At 45.7% G+C, this 24,843-nt stretch overlaps 1 protein-coding gene and 1 pseudogene across 4 annotated transcripts in view; both read right to left on the reverse strand.

Moving 5' to 3' along the window:
- Nucleotides 1-1,447: 1,447 nt before the first annotated feature.
- Nucleotides 1,448-5,278, reverse strand: LOC101144177 (uncharacterized; annotated as a pseudogene).
- Nucleotides 5,077-24,843, reverse strand: part of ANAPC7 (anaphase promoting complex subunit 7) — a 30,543-nt gene continuing 10,776 nt past the window's right edge. For 3 of the 4 annotated variants that reach the window (XM_031000821.2, XM_055359024.2, XM_063694304.1), the window contains exons 4-11: nt 20,092-20,203; nt 19,316-19,469; nt 17,892-18,034; nt 14,419-14,536; nt 13,356-13,552; nt 9,006-9,230; nt 7,664-7,814; nt 5,077-5,932 (exon numbers count right to left, since the gene is read on the reverse strand). In XM_031000821.2, coding sequence (XP_030856681.1) covers nt 5,743-5,932; nt 7,664-7,814; nt 9,006-9,230; nt 13,356-13,552; nt 14,419-14,536; nt 17,892-18,034; nt 19,316-19,469; nt 20,092-20,203 — 1,290 coding nt within the window. In that variant the 3' untranslated portion in view covers nt 5,077-5,742. The remainder of the gene's footprint in view (nt 5,933-7,663; nt 7,815-9,005; nt 9,231-13,355; nt 13,553-14,418; nt 14,537-17,891; nt 18,035-19,315; nt 19,470-20,091; nt 20,204-24,843) is intronic. The other variant, XM_063694305.1, reaches the window with a different exon arrangement.

Genomic DNA, 24,843 nt, shown 5'->3' on the forward strand with positions numbered 1-24,843 from the left:
GCCAGATCATGAGATCAGGAGTTCGAGACCAGCCTGACCAACATGGAGAAACCCCGTCTCTACTAAAAATACAAAATCAGCCGGGCATGGTGGCATATGCCTGTAATCATGTGCCAGACGGAGAGTGAAACTCCGTCTCAAAAAAAAAAAAAAAAAAAAAGGAAGGAAGAAAGAAAAAAGAATAGCAGCTAAGGCAAATAAAAGCAAGGGAGTACTGATCAAATCTGAGGTTGGTAAAAACAATAAAAACCAAATGAAAGCACTTAATGATAGTAGTGCTGATGAGGGGCAGGCAAACAGGCACTCGCACCTGTTATTGTTGGAGGGTAATCGGGCAGCACCCATGAGACATGTCAATGCACACAATCTGAGACCCAGGAATTTCACTGCAAGGAACTTGACTTCTGCATATCCTTGGAATATTATGGCAAAATATGTTCATGACAGCACAGACTGAAATAATTATGTTCAAGACTGGAAAACAAGTGTCCACCAGTAGCAGAAGGGTTGCGGAAATTGTTCCTTCTGCAGAATGGATTCTGCAGTACTGATGATTAAGGGGTGCACTGACGCTGCACAGAATGTCCCTATGCACAGCACGGCCTCGTATTTTTTTTTTCATACGGGGTCTCTGTCGCCCCAGCTGAAGTGAAGTGGCACAATCTCGCTCGGTTCACTGCAACCTCCACCTCCTGGGTTCAAACGATTCTCCTGCCCCACCCTCCCAAGTAGCTGAAACTACAGGCGACCACCACCCACGCCTGGCTAATTTTTGTATTTTTAGTAGAGACGGGGTTTCACCATGTTAGCCAGGATGGTCTAGATCTCCTGACCTCAGGTGACCCACCAGCCTTGGCCTCTCAAAGTGCTGGGATTACAGGCATGAGCCACCGTGCCTGGCAGAATATTTTTTATAATATATATAGTTAAGGAAAAGCACAAAACTATTTTTACAAAAGTAGAACCAGAAACTTATTTTGGGGAGAGACAATAAATTCAGTGGATTGGGAAGTAGATGTATTTCTAATTTTATGCCTTTCATGGTTTAATTTTTTTTTTTTTTTTGAGAGGGTGTCACTGTGTTACCCAGGCTGGAGTACAGTGATGCAACCACAGCTCATTGCAACCTCCACCTTCTGGGCTCAAGCAATCCTCCCACCTCAGCCTCCTGAGTAGCTCCCGTGTGCGTTGAAGCTGGGACCATAGGGACACACCACCATGCCCAGCTAATTTAAAAATTTTTTTGTAGACATGGGGTCTATGTTGCCCAGGGTGACCTTGAACTCCTGAGCTCAAATGATCTGCCCACCTCGACCTCCCAAAGTGCTGGGATTACAGATGTGAGCCACTGCACCTGGCCTGAATTTTTTAAACCATGTGTAACTTTAGGTAACACATATATATTACAAATACACACCATATTTCACATAAATTAAGATGTGTTTACTGGGGTTATCCAGATGGCAGGCTTACAGGTCATTTCTTAATTGTCATAAAACATATATAACATAAAATGTGCAACCATCCGCACCATATCCAGAACTTGTTAAGCATTCTAAGCAGAAACTTTGTCCCTATTAGAAACTAAGTCATTCCTTCCCCCCAGTTCCTGGCAGCCTCTAATCTACTTTCTGTCTTTATGAATCTGACTGTGCCAGGCACACCTCAAGATTCATGGAGTCATACAGCATTTGTCCTTTTGTGATTGGCTTCTACCACTTAGAATAATGTCCTCAAAGTTCCTCCATGTTGTAGCATGTGTCACTTGCCTTTACAAGGCTGAGTAATATTCCATTGTACCGAAAGACGCACCTTGGTTTATCTACTCATCTAAGGACACGTGGGTTGTTTCCACCTTTTGCTGCTGTGGACAGTGCTGCGTGGACATGGATGTGCAATCTTTTGGCATTCCGGCTTTCACTTCTTTAGGTGTACACCCGGAGGTGGAACACTGGATCCTAGGGTAGTAGTACTGTTTGAATTTCTGAATCGCCAGACTGTTCTCCACAGTGGTTGTGCCACCTTACATTCCCACCAGCAGTGCACAGTGGCACTGTTACTTTAAAATTCATGTTTTCTTTTCATGGCTGCTGTGGAGGCTGCACTGTGGGCTTCTTGGTTTGTTCCTGACCTTGTTGGTGCCGTGTGCTGTGCTGCCAATGACCTTCCACAGCAATCTGAGAAAACCCTACACTCTGGACCAGGCTGGTGGTGGCCCGGGCGGGGGTGCTGTTTACCCAGGCCTGGAGGGGTCTAGACGGCAGACCTGCACTGCACCCCAAGACGGGAGGTGGCAACTGAGGCCCCTCCTGCTGCCCTGGGGCAGGGAGGCTCCTGCAGAAAGTGGAAAACCTTAGTAAGGCACTTACCTCAATGGCCCCTCCCAGCGCAGGGCTTCCCGGTGACCTGGCCACAGCCGTGCCTGGAGGACGAGGTGAGGTTCATGTGGAGTCTGGACTCACTGCCTGTCGTCAGAAGGGAACGCAGGCCTGAGCACAACCCCAGAGAGCTGCTCACGGGGACAGCTCACCTAAGCTCTGGGAAGCAGCTCCGCGCAGGCCCTGGCCTGCCACAGGTAAGCCAGTGTAGGGCTGGGAACGCAGGAAGCCACAGGTGAGGCCTTTGGAGGCCGGTTCCTCCCACCCACGGTCAGCTGCAGAGTTAACTCCCAAGGGCCCTCTGGGGTCAGGCCTGCAGCTGTTGGGAACTTCGAGCTCCACTCTCGCAGGTTTCTCAATACTTTTCCAGGGAACATCTGCATAGAATAGGAAGTCAGGGTGGGAAGTGAAAGCTGCAGACCACTGGGCCTGGGCCAGGCCTCTGGATTCCAATAAAAGTTTGGTGCTGGGCCTGGGAACCTGCATCGCTGAGATGCATGCTCTAGTTTGGGGATTGCAGATTTGGGCAAAAGCCGGCCTCATTTTTTGGAATTCAGAGGCAGGAGTGTGGCCCCCAGCTGTGGTTGCAGGGAGAGCTCCTGCCATCAGCCATGAGTAGGGTACATACCTACCAGGTCCCTGGAGCTCAGCAGGGGTTGAAAAGTGAAAAATGGGAGGTTCCGCTGAAGGGCAAGGCTCACCTCGACTCCAGAGCCTGCCTCCCTGCTTGGCTGAGGGTCCTTCAGAGACGAGAGGGCTCCAGAAGTGCAGAACCACCCCCAGCTCCCCAGGGAGGCCTGGCCACCTGGCATTCCCCCGTGAGGATGTCGCAAAGGGTGACGTGCTGAACGCCGCACGGACTCATTTAGTCCTCACCCCAGGAGGCAGCAGGGGCTGCATAGCTAACTGCCCCAGCAGCCCATGGGTTCTGAGGGGGAGGGGGGTCTTTTTAGACCCAGGTAGTCTCTGAACAATCTGGAAGGTGGAGAAATGACTGTTTAAAACACCCCCATACTGGCTGTGTGGGACTCCAGAACCCAGAAAGAACTTGTGGTGACTGGGCATTTGGGGGCTGTCCTTGGTCAGGTGCCTAGTCTCCAGGCAGGTGGCTCTGCAGGAGAGCCACAGGGCTGAGCAGCCTGGTTCTGTCCCTGCCTCCTGGAGCTCCCTGCCCTTGAGGTTTTGGGTTTGTGAAAGAGTGATAGTGGCAGTGCCAAGCGACAGCTTCAGCACCCTCTGAGCACCACTCTTTGATGTCGACCAAATGTTTTCTCAAGCCCGTGTGAGGTGGTTTCACACCTTCAGCCGCCTCTTCCAACCTGGCTGTCACCCTGGGGCTGGAGCTGCAGGGAATGAGGATCCGCCCTAGCAGGTGCTGGGCTGGAGGAGCCTGGAGAGCACAGGGGCTCTCAGCAGGACTGAGGGGCATGTCAAGGAAGGGGATGGTGGGAGGGTGCCAGCTGAGGGTAATGCATGGGGCCTGGGCTCTGGGACCCTGATCCAGTGGATGTGAGTGCGGTGGTGAGCCTGCCATGCAGAGATGAGATTGCGTGGTGGGGCTGGGCTTCCTCCTGGAGTCAGGGGAAAGGAAAAGAGGCATCGCCTCTCTCTCATCACAGTATGACAGGTCATGGAGCTGAGGAAGCCCATGAAGTGAGGCTGCATCCTGGAGAGCATGCCTAGGCCAAGGGGCAGGCAGCTTCTTCTACTGGCCGCACACTCACCTGGTGTGACCCCAACTATCTGTGGGGCTTTATTTTTTTTTAAACACTGTCTCTGTCGCCCAGGCTGGAGTGCAGTGCAGATCCTGGCTCACTGCAACCTCCACCTCCTGGGTTCAACTGATTCTCCTGCCTCAGCCTCCTGAATATTGAGTAGCTGGGATTATAGGTGTGTACCACCATGCCCGGTTAATTTTTGTATTTTTAACAGAGCGGGGGTTTCACCATGTTGGCCAGGCTGGTCTCAAACTCCTGGCCTCAAGTGATCCACCCGCCTCGGCCTCCCAAAGTGCTGTGATTACAGGTGTGAGCACGCCTAGCCTTATATGTCTCTTTAGAAGTGGCTCAGATCAAGTGATGTTGCGCAGGCTTTGGGTCTTAGACTGAAAGACTCATAGAAACTTTTTGCCCATTTTAAATTGCAGTTATCAGATGTTCTGAGCTCATTAACTACTGTACACTTACAGTTTTTACATTTTAGGATACGACTTTCTACTGACATCAAATTTATATTTTGCAGCACCTTGGACTAATTTTTGAATTTGGGATTAGCTGTGACACCCACCCCTCACCTCCGATTAATTGTATACTCAGAGCCATCGCAACTTAAGACACAAGGGAGAGGGTGTGGGAAGAAACTCCGAGCCCCAGAGCTCAGGGTGTGATACTCAGGCTGACCAGTGACAGACTGCTGGAACCAGACCCCAACCTCACAGCTGCAGCAAAAGAGCCAGGCAGACGCAGCTGAAATCTGGCCAAAGACTCTCAGGCTCCAGGGAAATTTACCTACCCAATATGCAAACAGATGAACCAGCTCAGGGTTCCTGAGCTTTCCAACCCTCCTGGCTCCCAACACTAGGGGAAGAAAGTCTATTTCTGGCAAATAATTCTGGGGCTGAATCAATGCATTCTGAATAAGACAAAAATACTAAGAGTCTATTTTGAAAAGGGCTTCCATTCTGATCACCCCAACACCATGACTGTACAAACCAGTTTTATTAGGGAACTGCCCCAGGTGCACCTCTGGTTCATGCTCTTGTCACACCTGTTTCTCAGATCAGCCCAGGCTCAGAGGCAAGTTACTAGCTAAGCAAAGAGGAAAACTGTTCTGCAAAATAGCAACTGTCAGCTTAAGGCATTACTAACATTGCAGAAGGAAGCAAGATTTACTAGGGACATCTGGATAGCCCAGGACAATGACTTCTGGGAACACGAAGCTTCCTAGGGCCAGATTGTGCTGCCATCCAACTTGGGAGATGACACTATCGTGCTGGGATGGTGGGTAACTCCTTCAAACCAATCCATGTCACAGAACACTGTCTATTCCTTGAGCTTCTGGATTTAGAAATTAGTTATATAAAAAGTACTCTTGGCCCAGAAGCCCCAACATGTGTGTGGGTCTCGGGGCACTCCCTCAGTCCTCCCTGGCTGGAGCAGGGGAGGATGGAGATACATGGAAGGTTGGTCAGGCTCTGTTTTAGAAATGAAGTCACGACTAGGAATTGGGAGCGAGGGGGCAGAGACCCCTGCTGCAATCACATGCTGAATCATTGTCCTCCTGAGAGCAGGCTCCTACGGTTCCTTCAGTCCACGGAAGTGCTCAGAGCAGGGCAGGCCACTGCGGCCATGGAGCTGCCGCCCCCTCACTGCATGCCGAACCACTGCTCCTGGTCAGCCCACTGGGCCGCCTCACTGTCGCTGCCCTCCAGGTCCCCTTCTTCCCCACTCCCTTCCATGTCGTCCACATCCTCCTCCTGAGTGGCATCCGTGGGACTCTCCTCCTTCTCCATCTTCTGCATCCCCTCTAGAGACTTCTGGTCATTGGGGTCCAAACTAGGGGACAACAAAACAAAGGAGAGGCCTGAATCTCTGCCTTGCTCTTGCTGGCTGATTCGTCATCTCCCTGGCCCGGCAGTGAAATGACCACACAGTCCCAAAGAATGTGCTAAAGCCTGGCCTCTCCAAACAACTCAGGCTTCCAAGGCTGGGTTGAGGGAGTCCACCACCAGAAGTGCAAAAAGGAGTCTCTTCCTAATTTTTAGAGTTCTCAATTTGAGTTTTTTCCACAAATTTCTTAAACTTTTTCATACCTATTACCCCTAGCATTCTGCTAGAGGCGGCTACCAGATAACACAAATGAAAAAGTGGCAAACAAACATTACCAGGTAAATTCAAATGGAATTCCCAGAAAGCTGGGTTTTTGAGCTACAGGGTTATAAAAAATAGGAATTTCTCTGAGTATAGGTGTCCCATGTTCTTATGATGTAATTAAACACAGCAGCATTTCAGGAGCCAACCAAAAACATCACGCTGTACCATGGAACAGACTTGTAAACACCTAGGTCAGACCCCAGGACCCAAGGCTACCCCTACCCAAGCATTCACATTTAGCAGCTGAGTGTCAGTACATACGCCACCCCCACCCCCAAAGTTCAGAGCCTCTAGAACATTCATTTATTTGCCTCCTAAGCAATCTTTCCTCTTGCCTTAGTGACCATCACCCAAGCCAGCAGGCGTCCCACGCCTAGCAAACCCCACCTCTAATGGAAGTCTGATATTTTATTTTCTCACTTGCTTCTGAGATTCTAAAAAGCAGCTAAAACCCATGTTGGCACCGTTTCTACCGATATAAATGCGGACCGATCTGTAACATCTCCTCGTCTCCTGGTTGAAGCCTTCCACATCCTGTACTCTGAAGCTCTCACCCATACCCAGGGATCCTGCCCTCTGGACTCCCACCTTCCCTTCTACAGACTACTATGAAAGCCCTTAGCACATGGTATGGCCAGTCTGCATGTCTGAGACTGACAGCTCCCGAAACATAGCATCTCCAGTTGTCACTGAGATGCTAGGCACACAAGTGGTGCTCAACTGTGTGCTGAACAATTGAATGTGATCAGACTCTATTAAAGACAGCCCTTCACCATAACCTTACAGACACACAGACAACCCTCAAAGAAACCACTTCTGTATTAAACAGTAAGAACACCACTATTTATTTAGCATTTACTATGTACCAGGCACAGGGCTAAGAGCTTTACATGAAATAATCATTTAACCCTCATTCGATCATTTAATATCTAATAAGGTAGCTAGATATAGACAAGGAAATGTGTTAGTAACTTGCCCAAGATCACAGGTGGTGAAGGTAGTATTCAAAACTTCAGACCTCAAGTTCTTAACGACTACAGTAGATAGAAACATGGGAAAGTACTTACAATACTTTGATTTGAAAAAGAAGAATATAAAATATATACTAGGTACAACCCTATAAAAATATGTGTGTGTGGGCAAGGACAGAAGATGAGCTATACAAATGAACACAGATGTTATAGTGGTGTGGGATGGTTATGAGTGAAACAGTTCTCTAATGTTGTTAATATATTTTAAGAAAAAATTTTTAGAAGTCATGAATTCACAAATAACTCTTCTACCATTACTATTATTATTCTGCTTTCAACCATGGACACAAAGTGTGTGTGCGTTTCCATAACTCCTGTGACACAGCTCACTGCCTCCTCTACCCTCCTCAGTGGCCTTCCCCCAAGGGAGGCTAGTGCCTACCTTAGTGCTATACTATACTGGTCCATTGCCTCCTGATACTCATTGACAGCTACAAGGAAATCTCCTAGGATCCGATGCAGGACACAGTCACTCTGATTAGCCAGTGCGTTCCTCAGCAAAGCAATTCCATCTTCATATTTCTGTTCTCTGCCTGGGGGAATAAAAAAGACCCTCACTTAAGTCACGTACAAAAAAACCACAACTACCATTCTGACAATCTCTTTGCAGACATCCTCAAGAGAACACTGGTGCAACACAAAGCGAGGGCAAATACACCTGAAGCCCTATTCAGTTAAGAAATTTTCCATCCTGGCTAACACAGTGAAACCCCGTCTCTACTAAAAATACAAAAAATTAGCCGGGCTTGGTGGCAGGCGCCTGGAGTCCCAGCTACTCGGGAGGCTGAGGCAGGAGAATGGCCTGAACCCGGGAGGCGGAGCTTGCAGTGAGCTGTGATTGTGCCACTACACTCCAGCCTGGGCAACAGAGCGAGACTCCGTCTCAAAAAAAAAAAAAAAAAAAAAGAAAGAAATTTGCAGTTTGAATTATAATGTTTTAAATGGGCTCTTAACTTTAAAAAGCCAAACTGCTTTTATTTGCCAACTAGCCCAAATTCAATGAACCAAATTATGAGTTTATCATAAATCAGGAATGAAAAAAAAAAAAAAACAGGGCCAAACGGGAAGTCATAAAATCATCCAGATAGCTCCACTCAAAATGGCTAAAATCAGTTAGTTATATTCAGCTCCAACTAATTCAGGACAACTCAAACCAGATAACAGTGAGCTGAGGCTGGGCACGGTGGCTCACGCCTATAATCCCACCACTTTGGGAGGCCGAGGCGGGTAGATCACAAGGTCAGGATTTCGAAACCGGCCTGGCCAATATGGTGAAACCCCATCTCTACTATAAAAAAAAATAATAATAAAAAATAAAAAAATTAGCTGGGCATGGTGGTGCACACCTGTAGTCCCAGCTACTCAGGAGGCTGAGGCAGAAGAATAGCTTGAACCCAGGAGGCGGAGGTTGCAGTGAGCTGAGATCGCACCACTGCACTCCAGCCTGGGTGACAGAGCAAGACGCCGTCTCAAAAAAAAAAAAAAAAAAATTAGTGAGCCGAATAGATACCAACCAATTATAGGTGGTTGGAACCAAGCCAAGCAGGTCTAAGCCAGCTACGTTTGGCTGGGCTAAATATAAACCAATCCAAGCAGGCTCAGACCTGCTGCAAAAGGCACACACCTGTCTAGTCATCTGTAACTAGCTGGGACAAGGGGCTCCAACTGAGGTCAGGTTTTATAAAAATTAATGATGAATAGGGCAGAAAATAAGACACACTTACTAAGTAGTTCTGCTTTTTTCACCACAGCCTTAATGTAATCTGGCCTTTGGGTCAGGGCTTTATCTAATAATGTTTTGGCTTTCTCCTGTGTCACTGGGTCTTCAAGACAAACGGTGGCTAAAAGGGTAAGGGTCTGTGCATTTGCTCCCAGAGTTTTGTAAACGTTGTTAGCCATTACCATTGCTTCTCGAATACTGTTGGAGGCTAAGTAACATTCGATAAGACCTGAAAAAAGTAAAACACGTGAAGACATTCAATGCCATTACCATTCCAACCCATGCTTCCACTCTGACAGCTCTCCAAATTGCTAACCTTCAAAGTTTCAGACAAAGGGCAGGCCACGGGAAACTGATGGTGAGATTAGACTGGCAAGAGTGTTGATGGAATAGCTAAGAAGTGCTCTTCCCCAGAACACTTGATGTAGAAAAAGACTGCCTTCAAAGGCACCTTCAGTTTAGGGAAGGAAACAAGCACATGTAAGGAACCTGCAGCATGTGAGCACCCCATCTGACCACTGGAAGAATAAATGCGACACTAATGATTAGTCTGTCATATGGCCAAGAGATCAAAGTAGTGAGAGATGATGTTCCCAACAAAACCCAAGGTTTTGCTGCCTCTTAACAAGCAGTTATTCTCCAGCTGCATTCGGTCACCTGTAGGGCTAGGTTTAAGATGGAAGACTCCTAGGGTCTTTATTTTATTATTTATTTTTTTTGCGACGGAGTTTCGCTCTTGTTGCCCAGGCTGGAGTGCAATGGCGCCATCTCGGCTCACTGCAATCTCCGCCTCCCGGGTTCAAGCGATTCTCCTGTCTCAGCCTCCCGAGTAGCTGGGATTACAGGCATGCACCACCACACCCGGCTAGTTTTATATTTTTAGTAGAGACAGGGTTTCTCCCTGTTGGTCAGGCTGCTCTTGAACTCCTGACCTCAGGTGATCCGCCCAGCTCAGCCTCCCAAAGTATTAGGATTACAGGCGTAAGCCACCGTGCCTGGCCTGGCTCCTAGAGTCTTAAAGTGAATTTACAGTTTGACAAATAAAGGACTTATTGTCAAGCAACCTAGGGAGAAAGACTCTTTTATTTGAAACGTAACAGCTGTCTCAAAAGGCACTTGCTGAGGGCTTCCTTAAACGAGATGAACAGTACTTACCAGATGTACCAAACAGACTGCAACTGGCAGCCCTTGCCTCTTTCCACACCCACAGCGAGACGCCCTATGAGGAGGCCACCTTGAGAAGAGTCAACTCTCAACTCTTCATGCCAATAAGTTGAGGAGAACAGAGGAATAACTTTTTGGCACAAAGCGCTCATCAAAACAAAAAAACAGCTTAAAACCCCAAACCCACACAATCCTTGGCAGATTTTCTCTGCATACTCCTCCACCCTAGCAGCATTTATAACATTCATGCACACCCTTCCACACACTATGGTTACTTAACCAGAAATTACCTAACTCTTTTTTTTTGAAATGGAGTCTTGCTCTGTCACCCAGGCTGGAGGGCAGTGGTGACATCTCAGCTCACTGCAACCCATGTCTCCTGGGTTCAAGCGATTCTCCTGCCTCAGCCTCCCAAGTAGCTGGGACTACAGGCGTGCACCACCATGCCTGGCTAAATTTTTTTCTATTTTTAGTAGAGATGGTATTTCACCATGCTGGCTAGGCTGGTCTCGAACTCCTGACGTCAGGTGATCCACCCGCCTCAGCCTCCCAAAGTGCTAGGATTACAGGCATGAGCCACCATACCCAGCCAATTACCTAACTCTTAAGGGCAACATGTTGGATTCCACATACAGTTGTTTGCAATTACTTACTGAATAGTTTTACTTCCCTGCTAAAGCCCCACTGGAACTTCAGAAGAAAACAGAATGCACTTGCCTAACCTAAATCTCTACCAGCAAAAGAAGGAAGCTCCAACTGGAAACTGTAAGAAACATCAAAGGGTGTAGTCAGAGTTGCCCTGACCCAAATCTCCAAATGGCAGCTTAAGAAGCCTCACTGGCCAACTGGGAAACATCCGCTGTCCAAATATTATAGGACGGGCTATTCAACCGCATCCCTGAGCTCTGGTGAAATAGGCATGCAGTATAATGGAATTAACATGATTAACAGCAGCTGGGAAGACAGGGAAGTTACAGTTTCAGGATCAAGAAGTTAATCTGAAATCAATGGTTGGTTTGCTGGAGCTTCTTTCAGAACAAAGACAATACTCTTTCCCCCCCAACAAATCCAGAGGCATAGCTCTCTGGCTACATAAGCAGATTTGTTCTCTTTCCCAACATTCAAATTTTATTTCTCAAATTTGAACTCATCTTTCTGTTAAGAGCAAATCACTCCTAGACTCCTAGGTTTATTTTTAAATGCTTATAAAAATATGTTTTGGAGGAACTGCATCTTGTAAGATCTATTTTAATGTCTGTGACTGAGTCACCAAACGTTGCTGAAACTGGCACAGCTCCTTTGAACTCCCAGGGTCAATTCACATGAACTTAAAATATTACATAACAAAACAAAGTTGGACCCTGATTGTGCCCACTCTGGAGGTCACAATGAACAGACCCACTCCCACAGCCAACACTATCATATGGATGTGGAGTTATCCCGAGTACTAACTCTGGCCCAAGGTAAGATGGCCACGAAAAAGAATAGGCCTAACAGGCCATGTACAGTGGTTCACGCCTGTAATCCCAGCACTTTAGGAGGCTGAATTGGGCAGATCACTTAAGCCCAGGAGTTCGGGACCAGCCTGGCTAACATGGCGAAACCCCATCTCTACTAAAAATACAAAAATGAGCTGGGTGTGGTGGTGTATGCCTGTAATCCCAGCTACTCAGGAGGCTGAAGCAGGAGAATCACTTAAACCCGGCAAGTGGAGGTTGCAGTGAGCTGAGATTGCACCACTACACTCCAGCCTGGGTGACAGAGTGAGACTCTATCTCAAATAAAAATTTAAAAAATAGGCCGGTTGTGGTGGCTCATGCCTGTATTCCCAGCACTTTGGGAGGCCAAGGCAGGCAGCTCACGAGGTCAGGAGTTCGAGACCAGCCTGGCCAACATGGTGAAACTCCATCTCACTAAAAAATACAAAAATTAGCTGGGTGTGGTGGTGGGCGCCTGTAATCCCAGCTACTTGGGAGGTTGAGGCAGGAGAATGGTTTGAACCCGGAAGGTGGAGGTTGCAATGAGCCAAGATCATGCCATTGCACTCCAGCCTGGGTGACAGGGCGAGACTCTGTCTCAAAAAAAAACAAAAAACAAAAAACAGGGCCCAGGCACGGTGGCTCACGCCTGTAATCCTAGCACTTTGGGAGGCCGAGGCGGGCGGATCACGAGGTCAGGAGATTGAGACCATCCTGGCTAGCATGGTGAAATGCTGTCTCTACTAAAAATACAAAAAATTAGCCAGGTGTAATCCTAGCTACTGGGGAGGTTGAGGCAGGAGAATGGCATTAACCCGGGAGGTGGAGCTTGCAGTGAGCCGAGATCATGCCACTGCACTCCAGCCTGGGCAACAAAGCGAGACTCTGTCTCAAAAAAAAGAGGAATAAGAGAAAAAAAATAGGCAAACTAAGTGATCTTGCATGGTGTCTGACACAGAGAGATTCATATTAATGAGTATGCCACACTGGTCGGGGGCGAGGGGTGGGGGGACAAAAAAAAAAAAAACCCCATCCCAACTATCCCCTCACCAAAAACCAGAAAAAAAAAGAATCAGAAAAAATGGATTCTGAAAGTACGGGGTGACAAATCCAGTGAAAGCCCTAAATAAATGTAAAATGCCTAATGCAGTGGTTCCCAAACCTGTCTGCATATTGGTAACCCCTGGGGACCTCCAAAAATATCAATGTCTATTCCCAATTCCATGTATTTCCATCTACACTGGAGAGACCCAACGTCAGAATATTGAAAAGCTTCCCTGGATGATGGTTTTTTTTGTTGTTGTTGTTGTTTTAATAGATGGAGTCTCGCTCTGTTGCCAAGCTGGAGTGCAGTGGCGCAATCTTGGCTCACTGCAACCTCCGCCTCCCAGGTTCAAGTGATTATCCTGCTTCAGCCTCCCAAGTAGCTGGGACTACAGGTGTGAGCCACCATGCCCAGCTAATTTTTGTATTTTTAGTAGAGACGGGGTTTCACCACGTTGGCCAGGATGGTCTCAATCTCTTGACCTCATGATCTGCCCGTCTCGGCCTCCCAAAGTGCTGAGATTACAGGTGTGAGCCACCACGTCCGGCCAGCTTCCCCAGATTATTCTAACAAGAGTTTGGGAAGTGCTGGCCTAATGAAACCTTCCATCTGAGGGCTGCTGCCACACCCACGGATTCACACCATTCACCTATGTTTTCTGTCTTACCTTCATAACAATCTAAGCGACAAGGTGCGAGCCGTATGGCCTCCCGAAAGTGGATTATTGCTTCTTGGACTCTGCCCATGTTCCTAAGTGCTGCTCCCTTAAGTAGCAAAGCTTGAACACTATTACTGTTCAGCTGAATGGCCTTGGCTCCTAAATAGAGGGCCCGGGAGTAGCGTTTGCTATAGAAGCTGTGACAGCTGGAGGAAAAAAAAAAAAAACACAAAAACCCCAGAAGTTATCCAAGAGAAGACTACAAAGAAACTTGATCCAAAAATCATATTGAAGGCCCTGAACATAATCCTTATTCCAAACAACACTTATAGTTTTAACCTAAGATATTAGTAGAAAAGCAAAACAAACCAAAAAATCCACTATTTATTTTTAAGGGGAAATCTTGATATGGAAGGGAAAAATTATGAAAAAGAACCTATGATCTGGATATTAGTTATTAGCAGAGAGGCATTCAGAGAATTTGTAAAGCCAGGTTAATAAAAAAGGAGCATCTTCTGGCCCCATCACTGATGGCTCAGTACTAAGCACAATGCATTCACCAACTCAGTTAATGCTTAACCCTAGAAGGAGAGGTTATTAGCTCATTTTCCAAATGAGAATACAGACCTAGATAGGTAAATAATGCATCCAGAGTCATAAACCATGATTTGAATCCAGGGCTGATTATCCTTTTAAAAAATATACATATACATATATATATATATTTGTAGAGACAGGGTCTTGCTACATTGCCCATGCTGGTCTCAAATTCCTGGCCTCAAGTAATTACCTCTTTTTATTTTTATTTATTTATTTTTGAGACAAAATCTCACTCTGCCGCCCACCTGGAGTGCAGTGGCACGATCTTGGCTCACTGCAACCTCTGCCTCCTGGGTTCAAGCAATCCACCTGTCTCAGTCTCCCAAAGTGTTGAGATTACAGGCATGAGCCACCATGCCTGGCCAGGTGATTACCTCTTAAACCTGTGCTTTCAATTTATATTCTCTTCAGGAGCAAACATAATCTCTTAATCTACTGACAACTGGGGAGAAAAGAGAATGCATAATCATACCCAGAAACCACCCACGGTTCTGCATGCTGATCAGAGATATTGAAAAGGCGGCATCCAAGGCTCTCAACATCCTCCAGCCGCCCTTCTCGTGCCAGTAGGTAGCCATATACATCCATTCCTAGAAGAGAAGGACACAGTGAGAAGAGGTGTTTTAAGAAGAGAAGCAGTGGTCCCACATACAGGAGTAGCACCCAACATCAGACCCCATGCTGAGGCCCCAGCTCCTGTAGGGGCTAAGCCCTTTCCACCATCACAGGCTCCTCCAACTACTATTTCCAGTTTCCTACAAAGTGACTATTAAAATGCAAAACCCAGGTTGGGCGCAGTGACTCACACCTGTAATTCCAGCACTTTAAGAAGCCGAGGCAGGTGGATCACGAGGTCAGGAGATCGAGACCATCCTGGCTAACACGGTGAAACCTCATCTCTACTGAAAATACAAAAAATTAGCCGGGCATAGTGGCACGTGCCTGTAATCCCAGCTACTTGGGAGGCTGAGGCAGGAGGATCACTTGAACCAGGGAGACACAGAGGTTGCAGTGAGCCGAGATCATGCCACTGCACTGCCTGGGTGACAGAATGAGACTCCGTCTCAAAAAAAAAAAAAAAAAAAGAAAACGCAAAACCCAGCTGGGCATGGTGGCTCACACCTGTAATCCTGGCACTCTGGGTGGCAGAGGCAGGAGGATCACCTGGGCCCAGGAGTTCAAGACCAGCCTGGGCAATATGGTGAGACCCTGTCTCTAAAGAAATTTTAAAATATCAGCCAAGTGGCCAGGTGCAGTGGTTCATGCCTGTAAACCCAGCACTTTGGGAGGCCAAGGAGGGCAGATCACGAGGTCAGGAGTTCGAGACTAGGCTAACAGGTGAAACCCCATCTCTACTAAAAATACAAAAATTAGCTGGGCATGGTGGCGTGTGCCTGTAATCCCAGCTACTCAGGAGGCTGAGGCAGGAGAATCGCTTGAATCAGGGAGGCGGAGGTTGCAGTGAGCCGAGATCGTGCCACTGCACTCTAGCCTTGGCTACAGAGTGAGACTCCGTCTCAAAAAAAAAAAAAAAAAAGAAAAAGAAAAAAGAAGGGCCAGGCACGGTGGCTCATGCCTGTAATCCCAGCACTTTGGGAGGCTGAGGCAGGTGGATCACGAGGTCAGGAGTTCAAGACCAGCCTGGCCAAGATGGTGAAACCCCGTCTCTACTAAAAATACAAAAAATTAGCCAGGCACAGTGGCAGGCGCCTGTAATACCAGCTACTCGGGAGGCTGAGGCAGGAGAATTCCTTGAACTCAGAGGGCGGATGTTGCAGTGAGCCGAGATTGCACCACTGCACTCCAGCCTGGGCAACAGAGTAAGACTATGTCTAAAACATAAAATAAAATAAAATAGAAAGAAAAAAAAATTAGCCAAGCACAGTGGCACATGCCTGTGGTCCCAGCTACTCAGGGGGCTAAGGCAGGAGGATTGCTTGAGCCCAGGAGGTCAAGGCTGCAGTGAGCTATGTTTGTGCCACTCCCGCCTGAGTGACAGAGTGAGACCCTGTCTCTAACAACAAAAACAAAACCAAAACCAAAGGAGGCCGGGCAGGGTGACTCACGCTTATAATCCCAGCACTTTGGGAGGCCGAGGTGGGAGTTCAAGACTAGCCTGGCCAAGATAGTGAAACCCCATCTCTACTAAAAATACAAAAACTAGCCAGGCGTGGTGGCACACACCTGTAATCCCAGCTACTCAAGAGGCTGAGGCAGAAAATTGCTTAAACCAGGAGGTGGAGGTTGCAGTGAGCCGAGATCGCACCACTGCACTCCAGCCTGTGAGACTCTGTCTCACAAAAAAAAAAACAACAACAACAACAACAAAAAAAACCAAAGGAGCAGAACAACCTACCTCACAATTTGAAAGCCTGCTATTTTCAGGAAGTGCTTGTCCTTCTATCCTGTGGTGTGATACACAGCTACCCTAACCCAACCAGAAAAGGCCCAAAAAAGGTATCAACTAAGGTCTCTCTTCCCAGAGTTCTAGACCATCAGAAATACACTGCTGAAAAGCCAATCAGTCTCAGAAAAAGTTGGCCTATTCCAGAAAAAAGCTCGTAGTTCTATCCAGAATGCAGTTCATTAAAGATCACTGCCTCAGGCTGGGTGCAGTGGCTCAGGCCTGTAATCCCAACACTTAGGGAGACTGAGGCGGGTGGATTACCTAAGGTCAGGAGTTGCAGACCAGCCTGGCTAACATGGTGAAACCCCCGTCTCTTCTAAAAAAATACAAAAATTAGTTGGGTGTGGTGGCGGGCGCCTATAATCCCAGCTACTCGGGAGGCTGAGGTGGGAGAGTCACTTTAACCAGGAGGCGGAGGTTGCAGTGAGCAAAGATTGTGCCACTGCACTCCTGCCTGGGCGACAAGAGTGAAACTCTGTCTCAAACAAATAAAAAATCACTGCCCCTCCGCAGCCCCCGCTTTATTCTCACCCACATTCTATAAAAAGGGACCTATGCTCTCTGTTACCCATCTCTTGCCACCATTCTCTTCCATCCCTTGCTATCCCTTCAGATTCCCATGAAAATTCCTCTCAAGCCAAGATTACTGCAATGCTCCTGCTAGTCCCTGGGCCTGGGTCTGAGATTCCAAGCTGCCATTGCCATTCCAAGCTGCCAGCTGTTGCCAGACTAGTATTTCTAAAACATCATTTTCATCATGGGTGCAGGCAGCTTGGAGAAGAGGAATAAGCACTTGAGGCGAGGGGAGATCTTGTGCAAACAAATCCATCCTTCTAGATCTGCTTCCTTATCTAAATGCTTGGGATGGCCCCTTCCCAGCTCCATCATTCCCCTGGCTTAAGAGCTCATAAGACTGTTTATTGTCACAAGGCCCTGTTTTTCTGATGGCCTTTTTTGGACCTTTACATATAGACAGCATATCTATCTGACCTTATTTCCCACTATTCCTGAGAACTCACTGCCAGTGTCCAAACTGCCATCTGTTGGAGGTCCCTGTGAAGATTACCCTTCACCTGCAGTCTTTTTCAAGATCAGTGATTTTTCTGTTGTTCACGCCTAATTACTGCCTTTAATCACCTTATCCCTTTCTTATTCCTTTTTAATTATACTAAGGACATGGCAAAACAAAATTCCCTAAAAGGATATTATGGTTTTAGGGATGCCATCCAAATTCTCAGTCAGGCACACCATAAATTTATAAGTCATAAGGAGTAGCTATGACCCCCTCAAAAGAAAAAAAGCCAAATAATGATCTGTGGGGAGAAGACACTTGAATTGAAGCAAAAACAGCTGCTCAAATGGTATTACCTAAGTGTTAGAGACATGTGTCATGACCTAAAAAAAGTAAAAGACTAGTATAAGTTTTATACACCATTTCTATGAAACTTGGTATCGAGTATTAATGCTGCATATTCTCCCTATTATCTCTGATCCCCCCCAACAACAGCCACTGTCTTCCTGCCCCAAGAATTACTTACCTTTTATCAGATAAGGATCCAACATCTGTGCCTGTTCAAACTTGAGGACAGAGTTTTTATTGTCTCCAGCTCTGAAGTACAGATCTGCCAAGCTTCCCAATAGGTCCACGTTATCTCGCAATAAGGATTTTTTCTCTAGTGAACTTTAAGATATTTATTAAACATTGAACCTTTAAATCTATTATAAATCCTCTTAGTTGCTGAATCTGGATGATTGGTCATACAGATACTATTTTCTTTTGCATAAATATAAAATTCTTTGTAATAAAAAACTTTAAGCTTATGACTTTAAAAAATGTTATATAGGACAGGATAGAAAAAACAAAGAATAAAGCAGAAATCTCTCAGTACCAACAAATAACTTTGTGGTTGCAGTTCTTCAGAACACAACATACGCTACATGGTGTTAAAGGTAATGTCATTCACAAGTGACACCTATTTATTACTCAAGTAAATGACTTTGCATAACACAAGCCCAAGTCTCTTCTTGTCCTTGAACTTTATCTGAATATAAAGAAAATCCCTAGTCCTAAGCAGGCAAGCTAGGTTAGACGCTGCAATAAACTAAGCTTCTGGTGAGTGCAAAATGATTTTCTTCCAGGCTGAAGAATGATACACCAAAGCCAGGCATGGTGGCTCACGTCTATAATCCCAGCACTTTGGGAGGCCCACGTGGGAGAATCACTTGAGCCCAGGAATTCAAGACCAGCTTGAGCAACATGGTGAAATCCCATCTCTACAAAAACATACAAAAATTAGCTGGGTGTGGTGGCATGCGCCTGTAGTCCCAGATACTCAGGAGGCTGAGCAGGAGGATGGTTTGAGCCCGGAAGATTGACAGGTCAAGGCTACACTGAGCTGTGACTGCACCACTGCACTCTAGCCTGGGGGGGGGGGGGGGGGGGGGAGAGAGAGAGAGAGAGAGAGAGAGACGAGAGAGAGAGGGAGAGAGAGGGAGAGAGAGGGAGAGAGAGAGAGAGAGAGAGAGAGAGAGAGAGAGAGAGAGAGAGGGAGAGAGAGGGAGAGAGAGGGAGAGAGAGGGAGAGAGAGAGAGAGAGAGAGAGAGAGAGAGAGAGAGAGAGAGAGAGAGAGAGAGACAGAGAGACAGAGAACTTGTCTCAAAAAAAAAAAAAAAAAAAAAAAAAGAATGACACACCAAGGTAGCCTGCTTTGCTTTGCAAGGGTTACTACCTGTGCAGGCACAGAGCTAAACTCAGTCAGATTTCTATTTTTACAGGTCTCCAACAGAGATGATTACATGATTACATTTGGGACCATTCAGTATAAAAGACTAACACATCCCAGAGACTGGCTGCAGCACCAACAGCAAAGCATCTCATTTTTCTTTTTGCTACTTCAGATACATCAGACTTCCAGACAAGCAAAGGGCCTCAAGAACACTGAATTAACTTTGTGGCTCTCACCAGATGGTATTGATTGCTCTTGAGTTGTCACCAGTGTGCACAAAAGCATATGCTTTGATCCACACAGAGAGCCAGTCCAAGTTAGGCACGGTTTGGATCACATTCATTGTCATGGATGCCACCTCTGCCCCTTTTACAGAAAGGGACAACAAGCCTAAACCAACAGAAAGCAGAAGAAAGAAAGAAAGTAAGGCAAGATATCTCTCTTCCACATGCAAGGAGCAACGGGCTACATCTTCCCTTGGCTAAAAGGCAACCGCTTCCCTATTCTGAGCGATGCATGAGAGAAAAACCATAATTTAGTATTTCTTTTCTTTTTGAGACAGAGTCTTGTTCTGTCCCCCTGGGCTGGAATGCAGTGGCACAATCTCAGCTCACTGCAACCTCTGCCTCCTGGGTTCAAGCGATACTCATGCCCCAGCCTTCCGAGAAGCTGGGACTACAGGCACGCGCCACCATGCCTGGCTAATTTTTGTATTTTTAGTAGAGACGGGGTTGTGCCATGTTGCCCAGGCTGGTCTCGACCTGCTGAGCTCAGGCAATCCACCCACCTCAGCCTCCCAAGGTGCTAGAATTACAGGTGTAAGCCACCATGCCCGGCCAAAAACCATAATTAAGTATTTCTTGATTGAATATGTGACAACAGGAATCCTACTAAATCACTCTCTGGAGGGGAACTTTTAAAAAAATAAAGTTATTCTAATGTACAGGCAAGATTGAGAACTACTATCTTTGACAGTAAACATGCCATGAAAACAGGCAGGAAATATCTCTACCTAGAATGGCATCAAGGGCTAATGGGCACTGCCTCAGCACCTCCTTATAGCTGGTGACTGAAGGGCGCTCCTGACCAGCCTTCTTGTACAGGTTTGCCAGCATCATGTTTATCTGTACAAACACAAATAACAGATAGTAAAATAAGTGTATATTGCAAAGAAAATCTCTCACCATGAAAAAGTCCTAATTTTCATTACCAGTTATTTACTTTTTACTGGAAAATCTACCCAAACCCTGTGCAAATAAAGGCAGACTGACCCCATTCTTCAAAAGAAAGAAGAAATTGGCCAGGTGTGGTGGCTCACGCCTGTAATCCCAGCACTTTGAGAGGCCGAGGTGGGTGGATCACGAGGTCAGGAGATCAAGACCATCCCGGCTAACACAGTGAAACCCCGTCTCTACTAAAAAATACAAAAAAATTAGCTGGGCGTGGTGGCGGGAGCCTGTAGTCCCAGCTACTCGGGAGGCTGAGGCAGGAGAATGGTGTGAAACCGGGAGGCGGACCTTGCAGTGAACCGACATCACGCCACTGCACTCCAGCCTGGGCTACAGAGTGAGACTCCATCTTAAAAAAAAAAAAAAAAAAAAGAAAAGAAATTACTACCCTTCCTTTCCCTAGCTCCTCCCATCCCTAAGAGGAAAGTCACATTACCTTCCCACAAGGCCCAGTAATATCTGAACAAAAGACGCTGCCCTCTGGAAACTGGAATAACATTCATTTAAGAAATGGTAGAGAACGCTAGTTAACTTGATTCTTTCTTGATCTTAAAACAGAAGATGAACTATCTCACATAAGAAAGTGAGAAACTCTTGACATAGCTAGTTAAGAAGGATCAGCTCAGTTTTTCCTAATAAGGAAATGATACAGAAAGACAGATAAAGAAGCATAATACTTGGCTTTTCTTTGACAATTCGACTTGTGGCTAGACTCTAGCCTTTCTAACACTTAAGGCTTTGGCCCGTAGGTACTAACTCACTAAAGTAATGCTACAAAAATCAGCTACACTATTTAAATCCAGAGAGTGCAGACAGCTGCATTTTAGCGTAATTTAAATATGTAACTTTGTAAAGCTAAATTAAAATAATCCTACCTAACATGCAACTGGGAAATGAGAAAATCTAAAAGTTCTGGCCGGGCGCAGTGGCTCATGCCTGTAATCCCAGCACTTTGGGAGGCCGAGGTGGGTGGATCACAAGGTCAGGAGATCGAGACCATCCCGGCTAACATGGTGAAACCCCGTCTCTACTAAAAAATACAAAAAATTAGCCAGGCGTGGTGGCAGGCGCCTGTAGTCCCAGCTACTGGGGAGGATGAGGCAGGAGAATAACGTGAACCCGGAAGGCGGAGCTTGCAGTGAGCCGAGATCGTGCCACTGCACTCCAGACTGGGAGACAGAGCGAGACTCCGTCTCAAAAAACAACAAAAAAAACCCCACAAAAACAAAAAAAAAAACAGAAAATCTAAAAGTTCCTAAGAATGTAGAAGTTATAGGCAAGTGATAAAAGACCTTCCTAATAGTACACAGATAAACACAATATTCCAATTTAAAATTAGATTTTTTTTTTTGAGACGGAGTTTCACTCTTGTCACCCAGGCTAGAGTGCAATGGTGCGATCTCAGCTCACTGCAACCTCTGCCTCCTGGGTTCAAGTGATTCTCCTGCCTCAGCCTCCTGAGTAGCTGGGATTACAAGCACCCGCCACCACGCCCAGCTAATTTTTTTTTTTGTATTTTTAGCAGAGATGGTGTTTCACCACGTTGGCCAGGCTGGTCTCGAACTCCTGACCTCAGGTGATCCAACCACCTCGGCCTCCCAAAGTGCTGGGATTACAGGCGTGAGCCACCGTGTCTGGCAAAATTAGTAGATTTTAAACACAACAGTATTTGCTAGATCATTAACCTAAGGAAGCAGTCAATGTGAGGGCACAAAAGAAAAAAGGTCAACCCCCAATCTCTTCGATTTAACTGTGGCTTGGTATGCCAGATATTTACTAGAAAGAGTGGTTCTAAAGATAAAGAACATCTGTTCCAATTATAGACCTACATTATATAAAACAATCTAATATAGCATTGATTCACACTAATTCAAACAATGGAATAATGAAATACTAAAAATAAAACTATTTTTTACTTGGCCTCAGATTTTTCATATTAGGCTACTATTTTGAAAATGCAGAGAAAAATACTTAAAAGGAAAACTCCAGGATTGATGTCAATACTTGTAAAGAATAAAAAGTTAAATTTAAGATCCTTTCTTGACTGCTGGTTATATTAACAAACTGACTGATGGACTATCTGTCTCAACAAATATCAAAATTTCCTTTAAGCTACTTGACTGTCACTTTAAAAGAATGAGTTTTGAGTAATACCTAATGAAAAAGTCAATTATTGGCTGGGCGCAGTGGCTCACACCTCTAATCCTAGCACTTTGGGAGGCCAAGGTGGGTGGATCATGAGGTCAGGAGATCGAGACCAGCCTGGCCAACATGGTGAAACCCCGTCTCTACTAAAATACAAAAAATTAGGCAGGTGCAGTGGTACGCGCCTGTAGTCCCAGCTACTCAGGAGGTTGAGACAGGAGAATCGCTTGAACCCAGGAGGCGGAGGTTGCAGTGAGCTGAGATCATGCCATTGCACTCCAGCCTGGGCAACAGAGAGAGACTCCATCTCAAACAAACAAACAAAAAAAAGTCAACTATTTTAAAAATAGATCCTCACTTAAAAACATCATAAAGCCACATTCCACCAGTTATAAACACAAGCAGTCATCATTTTCTAAAAACTGAGTAAGAAATTCTATGTTGGTATGTTTACTCTTAAAAGGTGAAGATTTACCAAGATTTAATAATCTAACACTGGAATTTTCCTTTAAAATGTGAGGGAATATGTGGCGATGTTTACCATATATTAACAGACATTCATTTAGACACATTTTGACTCACTTCCTTGTCCTTTATATAGACGGAGAAGCCAGTTAACTCCCTAACGGACAAGAAAGAAAAACTGTAAATGTTATAGGTTTATGTTTGAGGCACACACCTTTGCTCCTAGCTGTAAGAGCACTACAGAATGAAGGATATGTACTGCTGACAAATGCAGACTCATACAGGTGCTCTAAGAATGATGGCAATGAAAATCAAGCAGTGGATGCTATAAAACTGAGATGCTTTGCCATTACTATTTTCAAAAAAAAAGTCCTACAAATATCCACAGGTCATTATGAAGGAGATTATGGTATATTTCTAATAAAGTAAGGAATAGTATCCTTCAAAGTTTATAATTAAAATGGCTTCTTGGCCGGGCGTGGTGGCTCACGCCTGTAATCCCAGCACTTTGGGAGGCCAAGGCAGGCGGATCACCTAAGGTCAGATCGAGACCATCCTGGCCAACATGGTGAAACCCCATCTCCACTAAAATGCAAAACAGTAGCCGGGCGTGGTGGCACATGCCTGTAGTCCCAGCTACTCGGGAGGCTGAGGTAGGGGAATCGCTTGAACCCGGGAGGTGGAGGTTGCAGTGAGCCAAGATTGTGCCACTGCACTCCAGCCTGGCAACACAGCAAGACTCCACCTCAAAAAAAAAAAAAAAGGCTTCTTACAAAAGGAAGATACCTTGAGTATTGCAGCAGACATTCTTCATCTGTGCAACAAGATTATTCTTAGAGTAAGAGAAGACTTTCATAGGTTACCAGAACAGGATTTAGTATACAGCATCCAGGCTTATGATGAGAGAGGTTAATTCATAATAAACTTTCAAGTGTTTTTAATAGCAGCCACCATCATACTGAAGAAATAGCTTCAAAAACTCAGAAAATAGTAAATAATACCTTAATATGAGGAGGTGCTTAAACATGTTCTCATCAAGTTTGGTTACTTTTAAAGTTCAGCAAGACTTGAATGAAGCAGCACTAACTAAAATACACCAGGCCCCTACTGCTTAGATTTCGTATCTTTTAAAGGCAGGAGGATGCACCTGTCATTTTACCTATAAAATTCCTTATTGTTAAGCACAAGTTGCACAAAACAGTTTTTCAATAAAATGAGCAAGGCAGGAGACATGACAGTATTATTAGAATATTAAATACTGATATACTCTCACATTCATGAATTTATTTGGTATTTATAAAAGTAACAGAAAAAATACTATTCTTCTCATTTTATAAATAAAAAAGTAGTAAAGCTCACAAATTGGTAACTTGCCCAAGTTCACACTGCACACAGCTTGTATGCACCTAAACTCAAACTAGACACCAGATCTTTTTGTTTGTTTGTTTGTTTTTTTTGAGATGGAGTTTCACTCTTGTTGCCCAGGCTGGAGTGCAATGGCACCACGTCGGCTCACCGCAACCTCTGCCTCCTGGGTTCAAGCGATTCTCCTGCCTCAGCCTCCGGAGTAGCTGAGATTACAGGCATGCGCCACCACACCCGGCTAATTTTATATTTTTAGTAGAGACAGGGTTACTCCATGTTGGTCAAGCTGGTCTCGAACTCCCGACCTCAGATGATTCACCCACCTCGGCCTCCCAAAGTGCTGGGATTACAGGCATGAGCCACCATGCCCAGCCGACACCAGATCTTTTGATTTTAGTTAAAGGTGTTTTCTTCACTATAATATGCTGCCAAATCAAACACAAAGACATATTCTACACATAAATAAGGATAAAAGAATCTTACAGTATTAGTTTTGAAAACAAAGGAATAAAACCACCCCCATTATCAAATGTGTACACCTATGGAAGGCAAAAAATGAA

The sequence above is a fragment of the Gorilla gorilla genome, chromosome 10 (assembly GCF_029281585.2).
Source record: "Gorilla gorilla gorilla isolate KB3781 chromosome 10, NHGRI_mGorGor1-v2.1_pri, whole genome shotgun sequence".
Classification (NCBI taxonomy): Eukaryota; Metazoa; Chordata; class Mammalia; order Primates; family Hominidae; genus Gorilla; species Gorilla gorilla.